The following is a 24284-nucleotide window of genomic DNA, read 5'->3' as shown; positions in this document are numbered from 1 at the left end:
CCTGACCCCGGGCCGCGTGCGCGCGTGCGACGGTGGGTGGCAGAGCGGCGTCCGCGGCTTGGCCGCGCCCTCCCCCAGGGTGGCCTGGAAACGGGGAGTCCCAGCCCTCAAGAGGCCGGAGCGGCGCACAGAGCCCTCGGGGTCGGGGGTCCTCAGTGCAGACCTTGCTCCCCGCCGGCCGGCGCAGGAGCTTGGAAGGGCCGGGCCGCCTGCAGCCTCCTCCAGGAAGCCGTCCCCGCCAGGCCACCCTAGGGGAGCGTGGGGCCGAGCCGCGGACGCTGCGGCGCCACCCACCATCGCACGCGCGCACGGTCGCACGCTCGGGTGTCAGGGGGGAGCGGGCAGCTGCGGCTGAGTGTGTGTGGGCGCACGTGTGCACAGCTCTTAACGACAGGCGTGCGCACAGGGCCCCCAACCCTGCCCGCGACGCCCACGGGCTGCGGAACCCTGGCCCGGCCGGCCTCCGCCTCAGCCGCCCCTGGATCCGCGGCCAGGGCCGTGTCAGCCGCGCGGCGCCACCTGGTGGCTACAGCCGGGCAGTGCTGGCCCTCGCAGAAGCGGAGGTTTGACAGGAGGCAGTGCGATGGTTTTTATTTTTTACTATTTTTTTCTCTTGAAAGTATTCTAAGCCAGGCGTGGTGGCGCCTGCCTGTAATCCTAGCACTCAGGAGGCTGAGGCAGAGGGTTGCCGTGAGTTGGAGGCCAGCCTGGGATCCATAGCAAGACCCTGTCTCAAAAAACCAAAACAAAAAAAAAGAGTTATAGATTTGGGTTTTTTGTTGTTAATTTTATCGGTACACTTCTGATATACATAAAGACCACACTCATCATAGGGTTGGTACGTGCATGATATATCTTGCTTCTTCTTTTCTCCCATTCCCTTCCCCTCCTAGGGAAAAGGGAAAAAAAGAGAATCAAAGGAAAAAATGGAAACGAAGCTTTTGTAAGTAAAGAGGGCTGAAGAGGGATTTTTAAAAGGTGAGAGGTCAGAATTACTTCACATTTTCCCCATGAGGTGAAACTCTAAAGGTTGTGAGGCTGAGAAAGAGCAGTCCAGCAGCACTGAATAGTGTGCACACACACATGCGTGCACACACACGTGTGCACCTATGGAGTACCACACACGCGCACATATGTGCATGCCACACACACACGCACATATGTGCACACATGTGGGAGGGGGCGGGGAGGCCCGGGTGCCTCTGGACATCGTGTGGGAAGCGAACCCTCTTGCCCTGTGGCTCCACGCTCTGCACAGAAGAGATGTCATGAAACGACCAGTGAGGTTTGCCATGTGCGGCAGCTCCAGGGACTCATCAAAACCAGACTCCGCGGGGCACTGAGCTCTTCGCTCCTGGCGAGGTCTCACCGGAAGGCGCGGCTCCGGGCCTCTATGAGTCCCAGGCTGTGACCGTGACTGAGAGGTCACGCCCCCCGGGGTCCCGCCTCCTTCACCTGGAGACACTGCACACTGCCGCCTGCGGGACGGCTTCGGTTGCCATGCTTCAGATCTCCGCGGCTGTGCACTGCAGGGCGCTGGGGAGAGCCCTGACCCTGCACTGAGGACAGCGGGCCTCCGACACCCCACCCGCTCTGCCCCTGGGGGAACCCCACTACTTTGTGCCTCAGGGGCCGTGCTGTCGGCAGGGGCTTCTAAGGAGGAGGACAGGCTGGGGGCATCTGTCCCCGGGATCTACATGGCCTTTTGGAGGGGAGCTGAGCCAGGGCCGGAGGACTCCCTGCAGGGCGTTGCAGGGGGGGGGGCGGGGAGCCTGGTGTGTCCTGCGGCTGTATCCCCTGGGTCCCAGGACGCAGGCTCATTCTGAGCAGGTTCTCTGCTCCTGCAGTGCCCAGGCTGTGCTGGCCTCCGTGTTTCAGGCAGGGTTGGCCATGGGGGAGGCGACAGGGGGCGCCTGTCAATGGTGTCTCCTTTCCACGGAGAACTGGAATAAAATAACAGGACGTGACCTTGGAGGGATCTTTATTTTTCACATGAAAACAACAGCAATCCTCGAGCAGCCAGTCCCAATGTTTGAGAAGCGCAGGGGCCCAGGGGTGGCCTGAGCTCCTGACCAGTCGGCTGACTGGTGGGTCAAGGCCGGCAGCCACGAGGACAGCCAGGCCTGCACTCTCGGGTTGGGAGGAAGCCGCTGTGCACACCCCCGCTGGCTCTGCCTGCTTTGAGCGCTCAGCACTTTGAAGCTCACTGGAAGGAAGCCCATGAAAACAGGCCGAGGTGTCTATGTCAGGAGTGAGCGCATACGCCCGCTTGGAGGAGCCGCCCTAAGCTGCCTGCGGTACACGGCTCCCCGGCTCTCCGCAGATGCCCGTGGCAGGGCTGCAGGTCTCCCGAGTGGTGCTTTCCCTGCAGAGAACTTGCGCCTCCCTGGCTGCCTGTAACTGCGCCCCGGCTCCCTGCCTCTCACAGCGCCTGCTTGCAGCTGTGTGACCTCTGGAAGGAGACTTCTGGAGTCCAGGAGGGACTTCAGAGCAGGGTGACAGAGGGCATAGGACTAGGAGAGGTCCTGAGTGGGCTGCTCAGCTGTGCCCCAGAGCAGCCCGCAGTGAGCAGCAGTAACAGACCTCGCAGTGGCCACCCTAGCACCGGAGTCCTCCTCTACCCGCTGTAGAGGCAGGGCCTGCAGCCGGGGCGGGGCGGAGGGGACTGCGAGGCTGCTGGCCTCTCCAGCTCCTGCTGGCCTCCGCCGAGATTTGGTGCTCGTGATTACCAGAAGGTAATCTGACCTCTGCCTCCGCCTCAGTTCCCCTCCCCACAGGACACTGTCACACTGGACGGGGCCCCACCCTATTCCGGCATGACCTCGCCTTAACTAACTGTGTCTTCTGTGATCCTCCATCCAAACACAGCCCGGGGGCGGGCCACAACCCCACCCCATAACTAGGAGGCCTGAGTTGTGACAGGGCAGGCGCTGGTTGGAGCTCCGTCCCAGGTTTCTTTTCCCACCTGTGCCCTATACTTGGCCGAGGCCTGGGGGAGCCGAAGCTCACCTTGGAGACCTGCCCCAGCTGTGCGCGCCCCTCTCCTGCCACTTCTCCCGATCTCAGCCTGGGTTCTTGTTCCCATGGCCCCTCGTCTGCCCTCACCTGCCCCAGACACTGCAGGGGCATCAGTGCCAGGCCCCGGGTATCCTGGGTAGGCGGTGTCTGACCAAGCGGGGTTCTCCCAGCCCGGGCCCTGCTCCCTGGAGCCTGCTGGGGCTGGGGGCTCCTGGTGGGCTTCACACTGGGCTCATGCAGGAGCCTAATCAGGTCACCCTCTGTCCCTCCTGGGACAGAGTGTAGCGCCCTTGCAAAGTAAAAGTGCAGGACCCCTTGCTCGAAGCTGAAGAATTTTGGAGTCATGACTGCAGAGGAACAGGCTGAGCAGGTCAGGGGACTGTCCAGATCCAGGGCCAGCGAGGCCCGTGGGTGGGGCAGAGAGGTCCTGCGCAAAGGCACTGTGTCCTCGGCCGCGGCTGAGCCGCGCATCTGTAGACTACTCCTGGACGAACAGCTGAGAGCCAACAGCTGCTCCGCCAGCCTGGAGACACCACGGGTGTGGGATCTAGAGGCGGTGCAGGTGCCCGCTCCCCACCTGCCTGAACAGCTTCGTTACGCCCACGCCCGTGTAAAACGCACAGCCGGTGCCCTCCAGCAGCCCACGACCCGGTGCAGCCCCTGCCCTTCCGCCCTAAAGGCCCCAGCCAGTCGAGTCAGTGCGTTCCTCCTCCCAGCCCTGGTAGCCACGCCTCTGCTTTCCGTCTTGCGCATTTCCTGTTCCGGACGTCTCATAGATACGGATTCATGCTGTGGGTGGCTCAGTGCTGGGGCACATGTTTAGCATCCATGAGCCCCTGGGTTCCCTCTCAAGTACTTAGAAGAAAGAAAAAAAGGGAGAGGCTGAGGCAGGAGGGTCACTCATGTATTGGATTAGCAAACCCTGTCTCAAAAAATAAACATGGGCTGGGGATACAGCTCAGTGAGAGGGGACGGGGTTCCATCAACAGCACTCAGAAAAAAGGATCATGGCGCGCGTGGTCTTTTGCTTGTAGATGTCACACCACAGGCGGGCGCCCAGGCCACCCCGACCCGATGACACCCACCTGGCTGGACCCTCTATACCAAATCCCCGTCCTGTGGGAATCCCGGGGCTCCACCCCTCCGAGCAGCTGGGTGTGTCTCCTTGCGTCCCCAGTTCCAGTCGCGTGTTGGGGCGCCCTGCCCTGTACCCCGGAGGAGGAAGAACAGAGGGCGGTGGGGAGCGGCGGGGCGGTGTCCGGCGCTCTTCTGCGGCGGAGGGCGAGGGCGGTGACCCGGCCACTCCGTCCTGCCCCCCGTCCCGTTTGTCCGCAGCGGGCGTGGGCGCGGGGGGCTCCGCCCCGTGGCTGCGCGCGCACCTGCTCCCGGCCCCCGCGACCCCAACGCGCGGTGAAATTAAGGCCCCGAGCTGCTCAACGGCAGGATTTCAACCTTCCCTCTGCTTCGTCCTCCTCTGCACAAAGCCCTCCGGTAAAGCGGGCCAGGCGGCAGCCCCTTCATCCCACATCCCTTCCCGGCGAGGCGGCCCGCGCCCCAGCGTCCCCCGGGCTCTCCCCCTGGGCCTCGGCTGTGTCCGTCTGGAGCGGGCGAGGACAGGCGCACCCGGCTGAGCACGGATGAGCAGGCCCCGGCGCGGGCTGGAGAGGCCAGGCCGGCGCTCGGCCTCCGGATTCCCGGGGTGCGCCTGGCTGGAGCCCCGGCTCCGGGCCTGCCGGCGGGGCTGGGGTGGGCGCCGTCTGCTCCCTCGGCTCCCTCGGCGCCCGCTCGCGCGGCTCGGGGCAGGGATCGGGACTGGGGAGGGTGGAGGCCGAGTGTGTCCTCCTGCGTAGGAAGCTCCGCCCTCAGAGCTGCAGGGACGGCCTCCGCAGCAGCGGCCCCAGCCTCTAGCAAACCCGGCGGCCGGCAGAGGCGTGTGCAGACGCGGGTCGAGCCCGCCGGTGAGGCTTTCCGACGGCTGCGGCTGCCCCCTCGGGCACCGGGCCCCAGGCTTGCCGCTCTGCGGGCTCGAGCCGGGGCGCGGCACGTTTGAGCCTGTCAGTCCGCACTGGCACCCGGGCCGCAGGAATTCGTCTAAATTCCACCCTGAGCACCTACACTGGACGCGGGCAAGGACGTGGCCGAGCCGCCCTGGGCGGCAGCGACAGAGGCCCTGAGCCCGCAGCGAGGCTCCCACGCAGCCGCCTGGTGCCCGCTCCCGGGGCAGCTCTGTGGGGCCCAGTCTGAGTCCTCTGGGCTCCCCTGGCCTGCGGTTAGTGACTGACAAGCAGCTCTCTTGGCCCCAGGGTAGTTACTCTGAAGCTGCTGCAGCACAAAGACCAAAGGGGAAATAAATGTTTCGTGGTCTGGACCAGCGAGGGAGGGAAGGAAATAAATAGCGGCATCCTCAATTTAAGTGCAGGCTTCCCACCCACGGCCGGCGAGTCCTGCCCTCGGCTTCTGGCTCTCTTCACCCCGCTGGGGTGAAACTGCAGCCCCCAGGCTCCAGCCTGAGCTGCGGGAGGCCGGGCCTGCGCTGCCACGGTCCCAGAGAGGGTCTGCCAGCCTCCTGAGCAGAGCTGGGAGCTCTCCGAGGGAGTCAGGGCCTTCTCTGTGGGTGAGGAACAGGCAGCCCTGGGGTGTCCAGGCAGGAGGGCGCCCAGCCCCTCTACTGAAGCCCAAAGCTGGTTATTAGCCCACTGCCCTGGGGACCAACGACCGGCATAGCCCCTTCACACACCGCACAGACGTTTCCTAGGAGGAAATCACAGGGACAAAAATGACCACTTTCAGTTTTCTTTAAAAAAGTTCCTTCATCTCAAGATGCAAGGTATCACCGCTGCCCGGAGGAGGAGACCTTTCAGCTGGACCTGGTCCCTAGTGGGACCCCCTGGTCCCTAGTGGGACCTCTGGAGGTGGCGATGGGTGGCATGCAGGCTTGGGGTGGAGAGCTGAGGAACCAGGCGCTTGCAGGGGCATCTCAGGTCACCCCTGGGCTAACGGGGCTAACAGGGCTGCTGGAGCAGCCCACAGCCTGGGTTCTGACGTCCAGCATCCAGTCCCCGGCTCGGAGACAAGCCGTATTTGCTGCCCACCATCTGTGACCACTGCCTGGAGCACGGGAGCGCAGGCCCCTCCCTCCCTGCCAAAACCTGGCTGGGGACTCCAGCTTCTTGAGGGTGAGCGTGGAGCGCAGGGTGAGTCCCCAGAGAGGATTCAGCTGTGGCTGCGGGTTTACGCCCCCTCTCCTCCCTATCAGAGGAGAAGCAGCCCCAAGGGGGTGTGGACCTTGGCCTCTCACGAAAGAAAAGGGCCTGGACCTGGGTCACAGCAAGGGGCAGTGGCCTCAAACCTGGGGAGCAGGTGGGGGCAGGCCGGGCACTCCTGGGCTGGGAACTCCAGGCCTTGGCAGGTGTGGAAGCCTCATGCAGGGGATCACCCTGCCCCCTGCACCAGCCCTGTGGAGGGCAGTGCTGTCCTCCTTGCAGCCCTCTCCCCTAGCCCAGGGAGGACAGTGCTGGGAAGTGCAGGGTAGTCTGGGGAGGCTGCCGCCCCCAGGAGTGGGGTGGGCCCTGCCTTGCCCTCCACCCCTGGATGGGGAAGAGCTAAGTCCTCGAGGCCTCAGCTGGGACCAGCTGACTCCTGGTTCCCAGGGGCCAGGGGACCCTGTGGAATTGTCCTGTCTTCAGCAATCTCATCTGTCCAGAGTCTCAGGCTGCAAAGAACGGCCACATAATCAGACACCCAATCAGAAAATGTCACATTATTATTTATGAAGTGTTTAATAATCACAGCACAATCATTGCAGGCACCGGGGTGGAAAGTGCAAATGTAATTTTTAAATAGTACATTTTCATCTGGTCACTGGCAGGGAAAAAGACAAAATAAAGATCCCCCCCCCCCCCCGAGGCAAAGAATGGGTCAGAGGCCAGCCCTACAGGCAGCCCTACCCTCTGCTGCAGGGCACGTGCCTCCGCCTGCCCCTCTTGGCCAGAATTGGACTTTGGGGGTCCCGGTGCGGGGTTTGGTGCTGGCGGTGTGTGCACGCTGCTGACTCCTGGTGCAGGGGTTCCCCGCCCTGCATCTGCGGGCTCCCACCCGCCTGTCACTGGGACGGGCCTAGCCCCTGACTTCACTGTGGAATAGCCTACTTCTCCCTCAGTCCTGCAGGATTTTCTTCACCTGCTTTGAGGTTCTGTTATATGTGCGTGCATTTACGAGTGTGCATTTTTCTGTCTGTTCGGCTTTTTATCATCGTAAAATGATTCTCTTGTGTCTGCTGATACTTTTCATCTTAAGGTTTATTTTGTCATCTATAGATGTAATCATTTGAGCTGTGCTGTAATTACTACTCAGATGACATGTTTTTCACCCTTTTATTTCTACATATTTGCATCTTGAAATGTAATGAGCACTCTTACAGAGAACTTATGGAGGAACCTTGATTTTTTTTTTTTTTTTTTTTTTTTTGGCAGTATTGGGGATTGAGCCCAAGCCCTTTGCCCTGAGCTACACCACCCCACCCTTTCTTTTTAATTTAATTTAATTTTATATTTTGAGGCAGGGTCTAAGTCCCTGCATTTCACCATCTTGGCTTGAACCTGCTATCTTCCTGCCTCAGCCTCCCAGGGTGCTGGGATTACTGGTTTGTGCCACCACACCTGGTTTTGCTATTTGCTTTCTATGTCTTATGACTTTTTGTTGCTGTCTTCCTCCTTTCCTGCCTTCATGGTGGTAAGCAAATATCTTCTAGTGCACCATTTTAATTCCCATATTAATTGTTAAATACAGTGATACCTGTTCACAAACTTCCATGATTCTGGTTGCAAATCACATTGGATGACAACTGAATCAGATTTCCCCATAAGGTCAACATTGAATCTAACTATTGAGTTTGATTCAGTTCTTGTCCAGTTCGGGCCCGGATGGCAAGGCAGAGCCCAGGCTGATGGTGGCTTGGGAGACGTCAGTGATTCAGAGGGAGGCAGCAGCCAGGTGGGGACCGTCATGTGGACCGGCTGCTTGTGGCGGACATGCTGCCCTCTGTGGGATTTCCACACAGGCAGTGCCACATGGGGATGTCAAGGAAGAGGGAAGTTGTTTGTTAGCTTGTTATATCTTATAGCTAATTATTTAATTACCCTAATTTAAAGTTTTACCAGATTTAGCATCAAAACATAAAAATCCTGTGATTGCAGGCTGAGACAGTAATAATGTAATTAGCTTGTTTAGGGTAACATATTAATTCAGCTGATTGCATGGCAGCATCCGTCCTGGAGCAGACTCGTGCTGCGGGGCCGTGGACATGCATGTCGAGGGCTCCTGGGCCTGGGGAGGGCCAGGCCGTGGCTCTGCCATCCTGTGGGGACAGTCCTCCGTGCTGCTGGAGTGGCACCTGGCCCTGGCTGTGGGTGGGAAGCTGCCGAGGCAGGCCAGGGTTCAGTCACATGTGTCTCCTGAGGCCGCACACAGTAGGCCAGGGTTTCTGCGAGCTGTGAGCTCCTGGACTTGGGAGTATGATTCCAGTCGCCTTTGCAAAGTTGCCAAAGCTCATTTTGCAGAGAAAGCAGCATTCTCTTCCTCTTCATTTTCTGCAGCACCATCCACAGCTTGAATGCACCACAGAGGCAAAGCACACGCCAGGAACGGCTCCTGCCGTGGAGGGCGGGGGTGGCTCAGAAATCTGGAGACTGGCTTGGTGGGAAGCAGCTCTGGTGACGATTTGGGGTGTGAAAGGCCCCCCCCAAGGCTGAGCTGACCGGTGGGTGGTTCTGCAGAACCTCGGGGCATGTGGTGGTGGGCAGTGCACACGCTCCATCTGGACACATACGAGCCTTCCAGCCATGCCTGTGTACACACCAGAGCCACACGCTCGCTGCAGCCATGTGGAGGCAGGCACAAGTCCTCACGTGTGCGAGTCACTCAGGCCTCTCGTGCCCTGACCGCATGGGGCCTGCGGCACCTACCGGACAGAAGGACAGATTTTAATATTGGGAATACAGATCTTAGGCCTTGGAGGCCTCACAAGCCCGGCGCTTCCTCCCTGGGGTCAGAGAGAAGAGCTTGTTCCATACCAGAATGGAGCTCAGAGCCCAGTGCTTCCTCTCCGGGGTCAGAGAGAAGAGCTTGTTCCATACCGGAATGGAGCACAGAGCCAGACCCCACCCAGGGCTGTCTCCCAAGCCAGCCAAGCAAATCCCACCCACAAGCCTCAGAAGGTGTTTTCCAGTGATTCCCTGTGGCCATGGCCACCGTGCTTTCGAATTCGCCAGCTTGCTGGTGTGGCCTTGCCTTTCCCAGTGTGACGGTCTTCCGCTGAGCTCAGGATTTCTAGACTTTACAGCTCCGCTAACTGACAGGGAAGACAAACTGGAACCAAGAGCGCACTGTGGAAGGGCCTTGCTGGGGGTGGCTTAGGCAATGCGAGCACCTTCATGGCCCTTGGTGCCTTCACTGCCAGGTTTTCAGTGCCGGCCAGGGTCCCCACCCCTGTCAGGGCTCCGGATGGACTGAGCGTGGGCGGCATATCCACGAAACAATCACAAGAGATGCAGCGAGGGAGAAGGTGGCTGGAGTCGGCGTCAGGGCTGAGCACAGGGGCTCCCCGCGCCTGCCCTATTCCTCACCTCCTGTCTCGGTGACCCCAAGGGACTGGCGACCTTGCAGAAGATTGCAGGTGCGGGAGACAGAGCCTTCCATGGGGCGACGTCCGGGGTGTTGTACAGGTGTAGATGGCTCATTGTCAAAGCTGGAGCACGACTTTATGAACACGACACAACTCAGGTGTCTACCGCTCGGGGGCATTGGTGGAGAGCACAGCGTGGATTTCCCAGGGAACACACACCGAGGAGGGGAGCCTCCAGGGGTGCAGACGTTCTGCTGGAGGAGACACTGCCAGGCAGTTCTCCAAAGGGGCTGCAGCCCCCATCTGCCTCACGAGGTGCGGGGTCCCCTGTCCACAGGGGCCCTTGGCATCACACACCCTCCCACCTGGGCCACCCTGAGGTGCACGGTTTGTCCCCAGCCTTGTGGCTGAGGCATGACCGATGTAGGAGAAGGCACACATCCTAAGTCTCAGTTTTATGAACACTCGGTGGGTTTTGGCCAGGTGGAGTTTGGGCCTCTGCATGGCCTCCTGTGCGATGCTGCTGGACCTGGGATGGCAAGGGCTCTTCTGTACTCCGTGGTGTGGTCTTCCTTCATCAGCGTTGCTGTCCTGCCTCTGGCTGAGGGTCTGTAAGGCTCAGGCTCACACAGGTGAGTGATCTGCTAGAACGGCAGGCAGAGAGGCTGCTGCATCACACGTGATTCATGACAACAGGACATGGGTCTACACTGGCCGGGGCAATGGTGTCAGACAGCAGGAGTTGGAGAGCAGGCCCAACCCATCCTGCTCCCTGCACAGCCCCTTTCCTCGCCTCACAGAGCAGAGCATGAGGCCCTGCTGGTCTGGGTGGAGTCTTGCTTTGTGTCAGGTGAATGGTGAGGTCTGCCTGCAGCAGATGCCAGCTGAGGTGTCAAGTCCCTGCAGACGTGCCAGGGACTCGGGTTGGAGAGGAGACCTTCAGGAGCCAATTCTGAGTTATAGCCCTATGGAGGGTCGGGCCCAGGGCAGGCAGGCACTGACCTTCTGCACCTTGGCTCACATGGTGGCCCCATGAGGCGCTTCCTTGGTGGTGACCCAAACTCACCACCCTCCAGCCTCTGCGCAGCATGGAGGTGCAGATCCTGCCACCACCAGCTCTGGGAGGGGTGTGAGGCTCACCCTCGAGGGCAGCTTCTGCCAGCCCTGCACTCTTCCAGCAGCATCTCTGGGTGCGGGGCATCTGCTGAGACCCCTGGGGAGGCCATGAGAGTCACTGCATCTGGGAAACTGCACCTGGGAGACAGGGTTCTGCAGCAGACTGCTCACCAGCACTGGCTCCAGGAGGGGCTGCCGGGCGGCTGCTCCCGGGGACAGGCTGGTGTGCCCAGGCAGTCTGCACGTGGCAAGTGCCTCCCCTGCTCTTGCCTTCTTCATCCCTCCTTATCCTGCAAGCTCTGGCCCCCGGCCTTGAGATGTTGCCCTGACACCGAGCTCTGCCGTGGGCTATGGTTGACATCTCCATCCAGACTCCAGCCAGCTGCCTCCCCAGAGTCCAGAGCTCCGGGCTGTCAGGCTACAGATGTGGGTTTCAGGAGGTCGTTGTCTGTAGATGGAGCTAAACCTGTGGAACTGGAGGTGATGGGGGAGTGGTGTAGACAAAAGAGCCAGCACTTCCAGGGTGGGACGCAGAGGCAGAGGGCTCATGGGAGGGGAAGAGAACTGCAGCTACTCTGGTGGGTTCAGGCAAAGGCAAGTCGGGGAGGGCCAGGACTCTGTTATCCAGTTCTGAGAGGAAAATGAAGCTGAGGACTTGAGTCAGAAGTCTGAGATTCCTAGCAGCTATGTTCATCATCACTGTTATTATGACCACCACCACCATCACCACCATCACTATCAACACCATCACTATCATCCACAATCACACTCACATCATCACCACCATCACTATCATCCACAATCATGCTAACATGATCACCATCACCACCAGCATCACCATCACTATCACCATAACCACCATCACCACCAGCATCACAATCATCCTCACCACCAACATCCTCACCACCACCATCACTATCATCCTCAATCACACTCACATGATCACCATCACACCACTGTCACCCTCATCATCACTCACTGTTATGGTTTAGAGCTAGAGTGTCCCCCCAGAGTTTCATGTGTTCAGAGGAGGGGCTCTTGACAGGTGATCACTTACAGGAGTGCTATAGCTGACTTGCTGTTAGAAGGTGGGGTGGAGTGACCTGGAAGGCTCTGTCTCCCTTTTCTGTTCCTCCTCTTCCTCTCTACTTCCTGGTCACCAGGATAGGAGCAATATCTCCTCTGCCATGTCCATCTGCCATGCTGTTTCTTCCTTGGAGCTGGCCATCCAGGGAATGAACCGTAAACAAAACAAACTTCTCCTTTTTTAAGTTCCAAGTATTTTGTCCCATCGATGAGGGAAGCGACTAAGACAGTCCCCATCACCACCATCACCTCTGTTATCACTGTCACCATCATCACCATCATCACCATGGACAGCAGACACCGCAGTGTGCAAAAGTTCTCTAAGAGCATTTCCAGGACTGTGCACAGAACCTGTGCATTCGAGAGCACGCTGTGCGCGTGCATTTGGGTGTGTGTACGCATGTGCCTGTGTGTGTGTATGCATGCGCTTGAGGAAGATGAGGGTGTCTGAACAGAAGAAGAGGGCAGAAAGCCTGCACTGTACAAAGGCCCACCATTGCCAGTCAGCAGTGGAGCTGAGGGCCACGAGAAGGGTGCCGGTAGTGCGTGCTCTTCTCTCTCGGGCGTCTTGTGCAAGCTCCTGGGCAGCTGGAGCCGAGCATCTTTTCCGCCTTTGTGCTCACTATGGTGCTCAGGTGCTGTTCAACATGCCCTCTTTGCTAGGTCGACTCAGTAGAGCCGGCCCAGGGGTTCATTATGAGGGAGAGGTTTACCTCTTGGAGTCACGAGGACAGAGCGAAGACAGGTGAAGTGTTCCCAAGTCCTACACACAGTGTCTGCATGTAGTAGGGGCTCATCACGCATTGCAGACTTTCTATGGAGGCTCTGCTGTCAGGGGCCTCCCACAGGATGGTGGGTACCAGCCAACCCTTATGTATAGCTTCAAATAACGAGGCCAGATATAAATAGGAGGAAAAGCAATTGAGATGAGTTACTGAAATAGCCTGACCCACCTCAGGAGAGGGATCCTGGAACCTCAGAGCCACCCGGGGAGAGGTCGACCCTCCTTGTCCCTACACGCAATGGGCTCAGCTGCACATCCCGAGACACCAGGTTAACCAGCTGCCCACCTGCTTGCTGGCCTCCTCTGCCCCAGGACTTCCTACCTCGAGCACGGCTGCACTTGAGGTTGGTCTCCCAGGACCGCTGTCCCACCTGCCCAGGATACAGTTGTCCAAGAAATCCTGTCAAAATGGCATTGGCTGGCATCCTTCTGCTGCAGCAAGCCTGCTGGGGGCCTAGTGGGTGGGAAGGGAGCATCTGTGTCTGCCTGTCTGTCTGTCCATCTCTCCTAACCTCTGCCCTGCCCTCAGCTTTGCACTGCTGCTCCACAACCACAGCCTGGGCCTATAGGTTCTTCCTGCGCCACTTTCCCAGAGAGGGTGTTCCGCCCCAGCTCACCCCCCCCAGGCCAACCCTGACGCCAGGCAGGAGCCCATCTCTCACAAGCACCCCTCCTTCTCACCCTCTGCCCTTTCCAGTGTCTCAGACCCTGACCAACAGGGTTCAACACTGGCTTGTGGCAGCCAGTATCCGTGAGTGAGTGGATAAGCAGGGTGCTGCCAGGAAGCAGGCCCTCAGTGACCACAGGGGGGTTGAGCATGGGGGGGCAACCAAGAGGCAGGGGGGGTACAGCCCCCACACGGTAGGGTGGGTGGGAACATCATGGGAAGGGCCAGATTGAACCCCCGTGACCCCATTTGCCAAACCCACTGGAGCCCAGAGCTGGGAGCCTGAATGTCCCAGAGCCAGGCTCCTGGGACACACGGAAGGGAAAGGAGCAGGTCTGGGAGGCCGGGAGCCCTGCCCAGAGCCCCTGGCCCGTCAGAGTTGGACTTCAAGGTGGTCCAGACGTGCGCTCTGACTGCCCCCCTGGCTCTGTGGGGCAGAGCAGTGGGAGCACCCCAGGGTCCCTGCCGAGGACGGCTGGCTCTACTCCAGGCACCTCGAGCACCCGGTCTGCTGCCAGGTCCTGCTCTGCTCTAAAGTGCTGGCAGTGTAAGTGCTTTCATGACAGGGCCCAGCTAATACTCAGTTTCTGAAAAACAATTCAGGCGCCACCTTCCACGCTGCGGCAGGTCGGCCTGGAACAGGAGAGGGCACAGAGGCAGCAGACGACGGGAGCGCAGCAGCGAAGAGACGCTCAGGTCTCTCGAGTGTTGGGTAAATCAGGGCATTTGGTGCCAGGCCGCCTGGCTAATTAGATTTCCATCAGCTCTGGAGGGAGCAGCAGAGGCAGAGTCTAGTGAAAAGCAGGCTACGCAGGCTTTGAGCCTGAGCATTTTGCCAAAAGCTGAGGTAGTGCCCGCTGCTCCGGTGGGCTTGTGTGAGCTGTGGGTCCAGCACGCTGAGACACTGCCTGTGTGCCCACCTGCACTCACTTCCCCCGCCCTGCTCCCCTCTTGCTCTGCCCTCCCCTCCTGGGCTTCTCCCCGGAGGAAAGAGAAACAAACCCTCTTCTCCAGAGGGTCCTCGCAGGATGGTCCTGGAGGCCACGCCGACCTGGATCGCATGGTCCTCACGGATTCCTCAGCTTCATGCTGCTTCAGACTTGCACGTGGGAGGAGACTCTGATATGTCTGCAAGGGAAAAATCTGAAGCTTGGTAACATTTCAGAGTCTACGTGACGGAAGGAACTCATGGATTTGGGAGCCTCAGACTGAAAGAGGCGTCGTTCCTGTTCGCAGCTCCGGAGCAGGGGTTATGGGAGGGCGGAAGCAGAGCCAGCCCTGTGATTGGCCAGGCCCAAACTGCCTTTTTTGGCTTTCCTGTTAGATGCACCAGCCCGTGGGGCTGCCTGGCCCCGGCTGAGGTTAGGTTTTGAATCTAATGTGAGTTTTTACCAGAAATGACCCAGGTTCCACGCACGTTTGCAAATCAAACAAGGCTGAGTCCCCTGATCAAGCCTGCCTGGTTTATCTTGGGTCCAGTTCTCTGTCTTTATTCACTTGAACGTACCTTTTCCAAGTAAAGGATTTAAGTGCTCCAGAACAGCTGACTGAGGCGTCTTGCTGGGGAAGGAGGGATAGCCCTCTGGGTCTTTGGGGCGTCCTGGCACACTGCATCTCCAGTTCCAGGGAAAGCCCGAGGGGCGTGAGACCTCGGAGGAGCCATGACGAAGTGTGTTCTGCAGCAGAGTCCGGGAGGAGGAGGGGCGAGGCTTTCGCCTCCACCTCAGACGGACACCGGCTGCTGTACTGGGGGGGGGGTCCCCAGGCCGTCCAGGGCTGCCGGGCGGTGCCCACGGCATCCCCACTTCCTGGGCCAGGATCCCCCCTTGGCCTCGGTCTGGACCCTCCTCATCCCTCCTCGCCTGCCCACCCTGCCCTCTGCATCCCCAAGCATGGTATCCAGCACTGCCTGGCATGCAGGAAAAGTTACATTTCGGGAAGGCCCTGGGGAGCCGCTGTCCTGCAGCTGGGGAACCCTTGCCGGCCGTATCCAGGGATAATGCAGGTGGCCCGGGCTTCAGTGGGCATCTTAAATATTCAAGTGTCTGTTGAGTGTCAGCACAGCCCCCAGAGACTGGGCTGCACAGGCCGGTGGTTATGCGGGGGAGGTGGGCCACATAGGAGCCCGACAGATGCCCCACGGGAAGAAGGCCCATATCCCATTGCCCAGGGGACATTGAGGCCACCATGGCCAGGCCGCAAGGTGCCCCACTTGCTAGTGAGCCCTCAGCAGTGATCCCAGCCAGGAGCACCCAGAGCACTGTGCTGGGGCCGGGGCTGCGCTGGCTCCTGTCTAAAAGACCAAAGATGATGACAGCTGGCCAGTGGCCCCAGCTGGAATGGGCAGCAGTGTGTGGGTGGGGCAGGGGCTCCCAGTCCCGGGGGGTCTCTGGGAGCGAGGGGGTGGGGAAGGCATTCCAGGCCAAGGAGCAGAGCCCAGAGCACCCAGAGCCCACAGAGCGGTGGGTTGGGGTGGGCGGGGTTGTGCTGGCCAAGGGCCAGGCACCAGCCCTTTCCTGTAACACCGCTCCTTCCCACAGTGCTGGTGGAAGCAGAGCCTGGGGTTCACCACCCCAATTGCAGGCTGTCTGTTTTTGTGGGCCCCTGCAAAGGCCCCACCCCCTTATGTCCAGGAAGACCTTTGTGGTCAGACCCAGTGTGTGTAGTACCACCCAGCATGAGACTCCAGGTGCCCGCTGTGTCTGCCCTGCCCTGCCCCTTGTTCTGGGGGCGGAGCCCATCCCTGGGCATCCCTGGATCCAGCCCCCTGGGGCCCACCACTCTGCACTGGAGCTCTGGTTTCTAGTTTTACGGGCACCCTGTGCCGTGGCTGGCACCAAGGGCAGCTCTGCGCCCCTCTGGGGTGTGACCTGTGAGACCAGACCGGACACAGGACGCCTGAAGTGACCCCGCACACACCAGGTACTGGCTCTGTCCTCTCCCCGGCTGGCCTGAGACAAGGCAGCGTCTTCCCTCAACCCCTGTCCATCCAGCATAATTTCTCAGGAAATGAAGGGGGATCTGTTTTGTTTATTTAAAAAGAAGCTGATTATCATAGATAAATGTATCTAATTAGTCTCATTTGCTGACACACAAGCCTTTAATTGGGTGTTGAATAATTAGATGTATCTGCATATGCAAATGACACAGTTACACCCTATGTCAGTCTTTAACATGAGTCCTCCAGAGACAGATAATTCTCTCATTTCAGGAGAGAATGTGACACATTAATTTACAGACAGGTCACTTTAGTTAGAATCAGCAACTCTTGGGTTTGTTTACACAAAGTAATAACTGGAGAAACAGCAGTGACCTGTGTTCGAAGAAGTGTCTGGAGGCCCCTGGCCTGAGGGGAGCCCCGTGAGCCTCCTGCTGGGGTTCCCTGAGACTGGGGCTTCCCTGGCCTTCAGGGTGCCAGCTGCAAGCTCAGAAGCAAGTGGACGGCGGTTCTAGCCCCACCTGAGGGCCGAGCTGTGCTGCCCGTGTCCACGGCACCGGGGCAGCAGGTGGCCCAGCCCCCTCTCCGGCCCTTTACCCCTCACGGGGCGGGGGAGCCCAGGGTCACATGGGTTGTGCCGAGGAGGCAGGGCTTGAGGAATTTTGCTGGAGCAGAAGGAGGACGCTGGTGTTCCCGCCTTCCAGAGGGCCCTTACGGCAGCTTGTCGCCATGGCAACCAGCAGGAAAGCAGGCAAGAGCTGACACGGTCCCAGTTCCCCCTGTGGTCCCCGCCCCTCTGTGTCTGGGCCTGGTCAGCCAGCAGAGGGCAGCAGCGGGCTGGCCATGGTAGGGAGTAGAACCTACATTTTCCGGTCTTCATGTCCCCAAAGGCCTGTGGGGAGAGCGGCATGAGGGTGACAGTGATAAGCTGCTGTGTCCGCATGGATGGGAAGGGGGTGTCACCATGGTGACAGCGCTGGCCCTGTCCTAGGGTGTTTTGAATGTTGAGCTGAGGGGTTGAGCAATGGTTACCCGGCTGATAGCCTCTACGGCTGAGGTCTCTGGCCCGCTCATGGCCCCAGGACGCTGAGGGGCCCCGGGTGGGCTTAGACCCTGCCGGACTCCCCGATTCTCTCTCACACACTCATTCATTCACTCATGCACTGACACGCACCTTCGCCTGTGCGGTCGTTCACCACTCGCTCCAGCGCGGAGCCAGGGGTTCATTCGCACATTGACTCACTTGTCTGCTCACACACGCACCACACAGCGGGGGTCAGGCACTTTTCTAAATCTCTGCTGGAAGTGGCACCAGCTTCTCCTGCTTCTGAGCCAGGACTCAGCCCCTGCAGGTGTCCAGGGATCAGAGGGTCAGGAGCCACGGCACCCTTTGTTCTGGCCTATGCCGAGACACCTTGGGCTCAGCCCGGGGTCATTTATTTTTTGAAGTTTCTTCCCCTGCCTTGTGGTTAAGCTGGCATCATCGCTACAAGCAAGAGAAAACATTCTTGTAGCAATATTTCCGGTTCAAGGAATTTATCTAGAGGAGCAAAAAGCTATGCAAGAAGAGGGAGTATGGCGGCAAAGCCTATCGGTTATTCATTTTGAGCACATCTCTAGAAGGGCATCAGCAGGCTGGAGCATTCTCACTGTGGTACAAGCGAGCAAAGCATTATTAAAATCTGTAAGCCCAGCTGAGACACAGGCCTGAAAAACAGTTAACGGTGCGCCTCCCTGGGGCTGCAGTTGGGATGATGACCTCCACCATGCTGCCCTTGGGGGACCTGGGGAGTGAAGGGGAAGCAGACGGGACACAGCTCAAGGCTGCAGGGCCAAAGCTCTGGGTGCACATGTGTGCACGCATGGCTCTGTACACACGCACGTGTCTGTGCGGTGTGCACACATGCATGCATGTGCAAGCTGTGTGAGGGGTGCACGTGTAAGAATGTCCACCCATGTATATGAACTTGTGCTCTGCGTGTGTGCTCACGCACACTGACAGGCCTGGCCCCTGGCCCCACAGCATGAGGAAGAGTGTCTGGAAGCTCCTTTTTGAGCCACAGTGATGGGGCTGTGGCCAGCACAGCTATCCACACCATCAGTGTTCCATGTCGGGCCATACACAGTGCTTCTCCTCCCAGCAGTGGAGCCCGGCAGAGGCTGCTCAGCTTCTGTCCTGCTTGGGAGGTCTCAGAGGTGGAGGAAGCCCCTTAGCTGTGGTGGCTGGTGAGCAGGAGCTAGGTGCCGGATGCAGGGGATCAGCTCACACAGGGTGTGTTCCGGACAGATGTGAGCTTGAGTGTGTGAGGAGCAAGCATGCACACATGAGACACACCTGGACACAGCACACCGCTGCTCCACAGGGGCCTGCTTGCTGATGCCAGGTGCCAGGCGCAGGCTGTAGCAGCATATTAGCAGCTATCGTGTGTGCTGGCCCAAATGCCCTTGATGCCAGTGGAGGATAGCAGGACCACAAAGGGCTGGGTGCTCCTGTCCAGCTGCCCCAAGGATGGTGTGACATCTCTTTCCTGGTCTGCAGATGTGGAAGGCTGACACCTATCTCACCTGGCAGTGCCGGGCTGACCCTGTCAGTTGATTGGATCTGGCTGACCCTGCAGCCCCCTGGGGCGGAAGATGGGCCACAGGGTCCCAGGTGACTGCTGCTGTGTGATTGTGACATCTTCTGTTCTACCTCAAACCCTGCAGGACCCCTCACCCTCGAAGACCAAGAACCGCTTGTCACAGTGCCACCAGGCTCCCCTTCTGCCCCGAGGCCCCAACCTGCTTCTTTGTCCTCTGAGGGGACACTGGTCCCAGGGGTGTGGGGGGATCACCTGAGGTCACCGTGGATAAAGGGCTCTTTTCACAGCGGTGCCTAGAGGAGGGGAGGATGAGGTCTTACAGCGGCTCCCTGAGGCTAACTGGGAAAATGGACACTGGACACTAAACAGCTAGGTTGACCATGGCCAGTTAGCGGGCTGGCTGACCTGCCTGCACCCCTGGCTCATCAGTAACTTCGCCTGCACCCCATTGGAGAGAATGGACTATTCTTGCCCTGTGGCAGCTGGAGGTGGGGCTGGATCTCGCTCTGTTTGTCCTCCCAGACTGCTTGCCTGGTCTGCAGTGGCCACCGTTGCCCCTGCTGTCCGGCACAGGGGGAGGAATGCTCCGTCCCTGCAGCAGCGGCTGGGCCTTCGCCTGCCCAGCCCAGGAAGAGGAGACGTGGGCACAGACACCTTGTTGCGCTGCTCCCCTCACCAGTCTCTTGTCTCAGGGACCCAGGCTCGGAGGTTTTTGGAGCAGGTGGAGGCCGGCCTGGGTCTGGCCAGGAGAGGGGCCGTCTGGAGTTGGTTGCTCTGTTTTGAGCCCATGTGTTTTATCATGGTAGAATACACATAAATTTGCCATCTTAAGTTTTTTCCAGTGGACATTAGTCCATTCCATTGTGCAACCATCACTACCACCCATCTGCAGGGTCCTTTCCCTTTCCGTGCGGAGTTGATCCCCCTGGATGTGGCTCCTGTTCCCTGCCCAGCCGCTAGCCCCCTTCTGCTCTGTCTGTAGAAGTCTGGTCCTCTGGACACCACACGTAAATGGACTCTCACAGCATTGTCCTTTGCTCCTGGTTTAGCCCACTCAGTGTGACATCCTCAGTTTTCATCTGCTTCTGTGTCTTAGTAGAAAATCCTGCTATGAAAACGGGTGCACAAATACCTCTCTGAGACCCTGACTTCAAATCTCGTGATTACACATACCCAGACGTGGGATCGCTATATCGCCTAGGATACGCTGCACTGGTGGATCATTTTACAATCCTGCCAACACACAGGGCCCCGGCTTCTCTGCATTCTCATTAACACTTATGACTTTCGGGTTTTCACAGTGCCCATTCCGGTGGGGGGCAGCTGGAGCTTCAGTAGAGGTTTGACTTGGATTTCCTTCAGGTTAGCAAGGGAACATCTTTCCATGTGCTTTCCGGCATTTGGAGAAATGTCTCTTCCAGTCCTTTGCCTGTTTCATCTTTGATCTTTTCAGGTATGTTGTTTTTAGAAGTTTTCTATCTATTCTGGGTATTAATTCCTTATCATATAACCTACAATATACAATATATTCCCCCTCTCTAGGGTTTCTTTTTACCTTTTTTACCCTGTTGATATCTTTTGATGCACACCTTTTTAAAACTGAAACCCAGTTGGTCTGTTTTGTCCTTGCGGTTGCTCAGGCCTTTGCTATCTGAGGCACAGCCACTGCTGGGAGCCTTTTCAAGACAGTTCTGCTATATTTCTAGGGAGGTGGTCAGGCTGCACAAGCTAGAGCTGGTCTGGAGGGGCCCCTGTGGCTTCGGGTGGGTCCTCAGCCAGGCTTCTGCTGGCCCGCAGCAATATGGGATCCACTCCTGTCTGATGTGACGTTTTGGACAGTGCAGCCCCAGGGATCAGGCCTGCCTCGGAAGGAGCTTGGGTCTGTCCAGGCGGAGCCCGGCTGGAGCCAGGCTGGACAAGGAGCTCCTGGAAGCTCTGAGCAGCAGCAGTGCTCGTCTTGGGGACACATCCCACCGGCAGAGCATCAAGGAGCCCTCCCTTTGCCTCAGGGCTGCTCGACCTAGATGTATGGTGGCTCCCCGTGAGGACAGTGGCACGCCTGCTGAGAGGCAGCCTGTCCTCAGCAGCCCCACGGTCCTGGCCCGGAAGCATCCTGTCATCCTGCGGGAGCCGAGGAGCTGGGCAGATTGGCCTGGCAGGGACGGTGACGGGGCTGGGAACTCAGCACCTGTGCTGCCTATGGTCAGACTCACCCTGAGTGCCCTCAGCCTGTCCCGCGCTCAGCCCGCAGGGGTGAGATGGTTTTAAACACTCGCTTTGATCTGTGCATGGAGCCACCTAGGGGTGGAGCTGGAGGCATCTCCTCTTCGGGTTCGGGCCAGAAACAGTTACTGGATCAGATTTCATTTTTAAAAGCGGAACCCACAGCTTTCATTATCTACTCCGTGTATTTATGCGTCCACCCTGGTGTAGCTGGGCAGCTTGCCCGCTGGTCACAAGAGGGAGGCGTAAGCAATTTATGAGAATTAAAAGGGCCATTTAGAAAGACTATTTCAGCCAGGTGTAGTGGCACACGCCTGTAATCCCAGCATGCTGGGAGGCTGAGGCAAGAGGGTTGTGAGTTCAAAACCAGGTTGGGCAACTTAGTGACTTGGCAAAACCCTGTCTCAAAATATGAATGAAGGAAGGAAGTGGGGAAGGTATGAATAGGCTGGGGATCTGGCTCTGTGTGAAGGCGCTGGGTTTAATCCCCAGGACTGAAAACAGATAGTTTGAGAGCAGGCAGTGTAGCTAGGTCAGTGGGAAATCAGATCGTGGGCACAAAGGTGGAGGAGGACCAGCTCCAGACACCAAGAGTTGACAGAAGCAGGGTGGTCCTCGAGCAAGTGCCTGGCCCAGCAGCATCTGCTTGCAGTGGGAGGAGAGGTGGCGCTTTGATGCCTGGCCCACGTTCCGTTTGTTTCCATGGGGCTGAGGCCTCTTTCTGTGGCATCTGCATGGTGTCCCCTGCACCAGGGCAGGAGCGGTGCCCCCAGCCCAGGGTGAAGTACTGTGGGTGGTGACTGCCCTGGCTGGGAGCTCATCGCAGCCTGGGCGTCGCACTCAGCTCCAGCCTCCTGGACAGCTTTGTGCTCCTGGTCCTCACTCTCCCCCGGGGAATGATGTGGTGTCTCAGGGGGCCTTTGGTGCTCTGTGACAGAGAATCCACTGAGGCTGGGAAACGCAGCAAAAATGGAATACGAGGTTTATCTCCCCGCAGGCTGGTTCCTCCCGAACTGTCAGCACCATGACAACTCCAGAAGGCCTTGTTCATTGGGGAGGTCTGTGGTTCATGGACCAAAGACCTCCTAAAGAGTCGCCAGCCAAGATGGAAAGTGCTACCCCTCCCGGGAGGAGGCTGGCGTGCGGACAGACCTCCAGTTCAGGACCCCAGACTGAAGCAAGTCTGGAGGTTCCATGCCAGCTGTGGAGGCAAAAGGCAGCGTTTTGGGGACAGCCACAGCACTGGCATGTTTGCTTCCATGGCTTCCTGTGAGCCCGGCAAGTTAGGACCACGCCATCACTGGGAGGCAGTCTGTGCAGCTGCTGTCCACTAGTTGTCCGTCTGGCCAGCGCTTGAAGGGTCACCTGTCCATCATGACTGGCTCTAATGAGGATGCTCTGTTGTCTATTTTGCACGTGGGCATGTCAGCATTCTGGAGCCTGGCATTTCTGGCTTGGTTTTTGATGGGACAGCCCCTTGGGCTGCACTTGGGGGATGCTGCCTTCCCTGGGACCATGGTGGGGAGCAGTCATCTCACACCTCCACCCCCTCATCTGGACCACTGTCGCCAGCCATGCTGGAGTCACATTTACCCCTCTGTTTCCCAAGTGTCCTTACTGCTCCTTCCCTCATGGTTCCTCACTTTGTGGGTGTCACTGAGCATGAGCTTGAAGCAGCCCAGGGACTCACTGGTAGGACACACACAGGGCAGAGCGGGGCATCTGTCACTGCTGCAAAGCCTTGCTGTCCTCAGCTGGCCAGGCCCGGGGAGGAAAGAAGGGGCACAAGGACAGGAGACACCCACAGTGCTGTCCCCTGAGGGAGTTTGGCCTGGGAAGCCCCTGGCATCCCTCCCTGAGGCTACTGAGTCCCTCAGTGGTGGACACGGACCTCCTGGTGACAAGCCTGGGACATCACACCACATTCCCAAGGCCTCAAACAGCCCCTTCCCTGAACACTTTTCTGCTATTGTAACTGAAATGACGCCTGCTCAGCATCAAGGCCATTCTTCGTCACACTTTTTACTCAGACTGGATAATAATAAATTTTGTGTTGTTTAAAGTGTTAAACAGGAGTTCAAGCCAAAGACTTGCTGTTCTCTTGATTCCACCACATTGCATAACTCTTTCTCCTGTCTTGGGGGTGGATGCATGCTGCCTTTGTCTCCTCAGATCCTTTGGGACAAGAGGGGCTCTGGTCTCATCTGCCTGGGTGCCTGTGGGTAAATTGAAAGGTTTCCATAATTGGGTTAAGAAGTTAGTAAATAATTTGACTTCAGCTGTCCTAGAAAGGTCTGCAGGTGGCTGGCACAGGTTGTTCTGTGGATCCAAAGCGCACCCAGCTGGTGGCAGGGCCACCAGAGGTCCAGGGTGACACTCTCCTGCTGGCCAAGCCTGCCCCCATGTAGCTCATCCACTGAGTCTGACCCCCACCAAGCCAGGCCATCTTTGTGCTAGGGTGTGTGCTGCACAGACCCTGCCAGCACTGCAGGCCCACTGGGGCACTCTGCCCTTCTGTTTCTTAGAGGCCAAGATAAAGGCCTGAGTTAGGGCCAGCCAGGCCAGGAACTCAGAGTAAGCTCCTGACACACATTAATGAAGGACTGTGGGGGTCCTCATGAGCTCCCAGGCCCTACCATTGGGGCGGGAGAGAGAGATGGGTGGGCAGAGAGGCAGACGCTCCTTCCCATGGGCCTTAGGGTGGGTTAGGGGAGAAGAGGTGCAGAAGGTGATGAGGTCACAGGCAGGGGAGCTCTCCCTGGAGAGACAGTGGCTTCAGACAGGAGGATGAGGGGAGGTGCCCTGCAAGGGGTAGCCAGGGCTTGAAGTAGCAGGCAGAGACTCTGGGTGCATCTGACCCCTGCCCACTCCTGTACCATCTAGAAAGACCCCAGACACCCTGCTCACCACTGGGTCACCAGGGCCTACCTGCCTTCCCCGCAGTCCTGTGCCATTCTCATTCATTCATTCAGCCATGCATTCACTCATTCAGCAGCATATTCATTTGATGATTCATTCACGATTCATTCACTTCTTCACTCTTCCCTTTGCCCATTCATTCATTCATTATCATCACACATTCAGAAACTTGCTCATACATTGCATCAGCCATTCATGTGCTCATTTGTTCACTCCCTGAGCAAAATAGCCTGGCAGTTATGGGGGGGGGGGATGTCGAAGCTGTCTCAGGCTTGGTGAAGCCTTGCCCACACCCTTCGACTAGCAGGAGCGAAGCCCTGGGGTCACGT

The 24284-nt window shown here is 58.4% G+C and overlaps 1 protein-coding gene and 1 long non-coding RNA gene across 3 annotated transcripts; one reads left to right on the top strand and one right to left on the bottom strand.

Annotated features, from left to right (window-relative positions):
- Positions 1-3911: 3911 nt before the first annotated feature.
- Positions 3912-8662, top strand: LOC102019103. Of its 2 annotated transcripts, none has more exons than XR_001231983.1 (2): positions 3912-4509; positions 8613-8662. XR_001231983.1 is itself a non-coding variant. In XM_005409996.1 (2 exons), the coding sequence occupies exons 1-2, from the start codon at positions 4053-4055 to the stop codon at positions 5066-5068; spliced, it is 657 nt and encodes a 218-aa protein (XP_005410053.1). In that variant the 5' UTR covers positions 3912-4052; the 3' UTR covers positions 5069-5807. The 2 variants fall into 2 exon arrangements, 1 of the variants encoding a protein (XP_005410053.1); XM_005409996.1 differs by lacking the exon at positions 8613-8662 and adding an exon at positions 4869-5807.
- A 236-nt stretch (positions 8663-8898) lies between these two features.
- On the bottom strand, positions 8899-14826 carry LOC106147213. Its single transcript, XR_001231984.1, has 3 exons — positions 14296-14826; positions 12949-13080; positions 8899-8977 (listed from the first exon to the last, which is right to left on the bottom strand). It is a non-coding gene; the product is annotated as an uncharacterized LOC106147213 (long non-coding RNA).
- Positions 14827-24284: the final 9458 nt, after the last annotated feature.

Source organism: Chinchilla lanigera, unplaced genomic scaffold (assembly GCF_000276665.1).
Source record: "Chinchilla lanigera isolate Chin_1 unplaced genomic scaffold, ChiLan1.0 scaffold00127, whole genome shotgun sequence".
NCBI lineage: Eukaryota > Metazoa > Chordata > Mammalia > Rodentia > Chinchillidae > Chinchilla > Chinchilla lanigera.
The sequence above is the reverse complement of the archived record's forward strand: the minus strand, read 5'-3'. Positions and strand labels throughout refer to the sequence as shown.

Coding starts and splice junctions, on each gene's coding strand:
- LOC102019103 (XM_005409996.1), top strand. CDS start 4,053: ATGTCACACCACAGGCGGGCGCCCAGGCCACCCCGACCCGATGACACC. Junction 4,510..4,868: donor CCTCTGCACAAAGCCCTCCG/GTAAAGCGGGCC, acceptor CCTCCTGCGTAG/GAAGCTCCGCCCTCAGAGCT.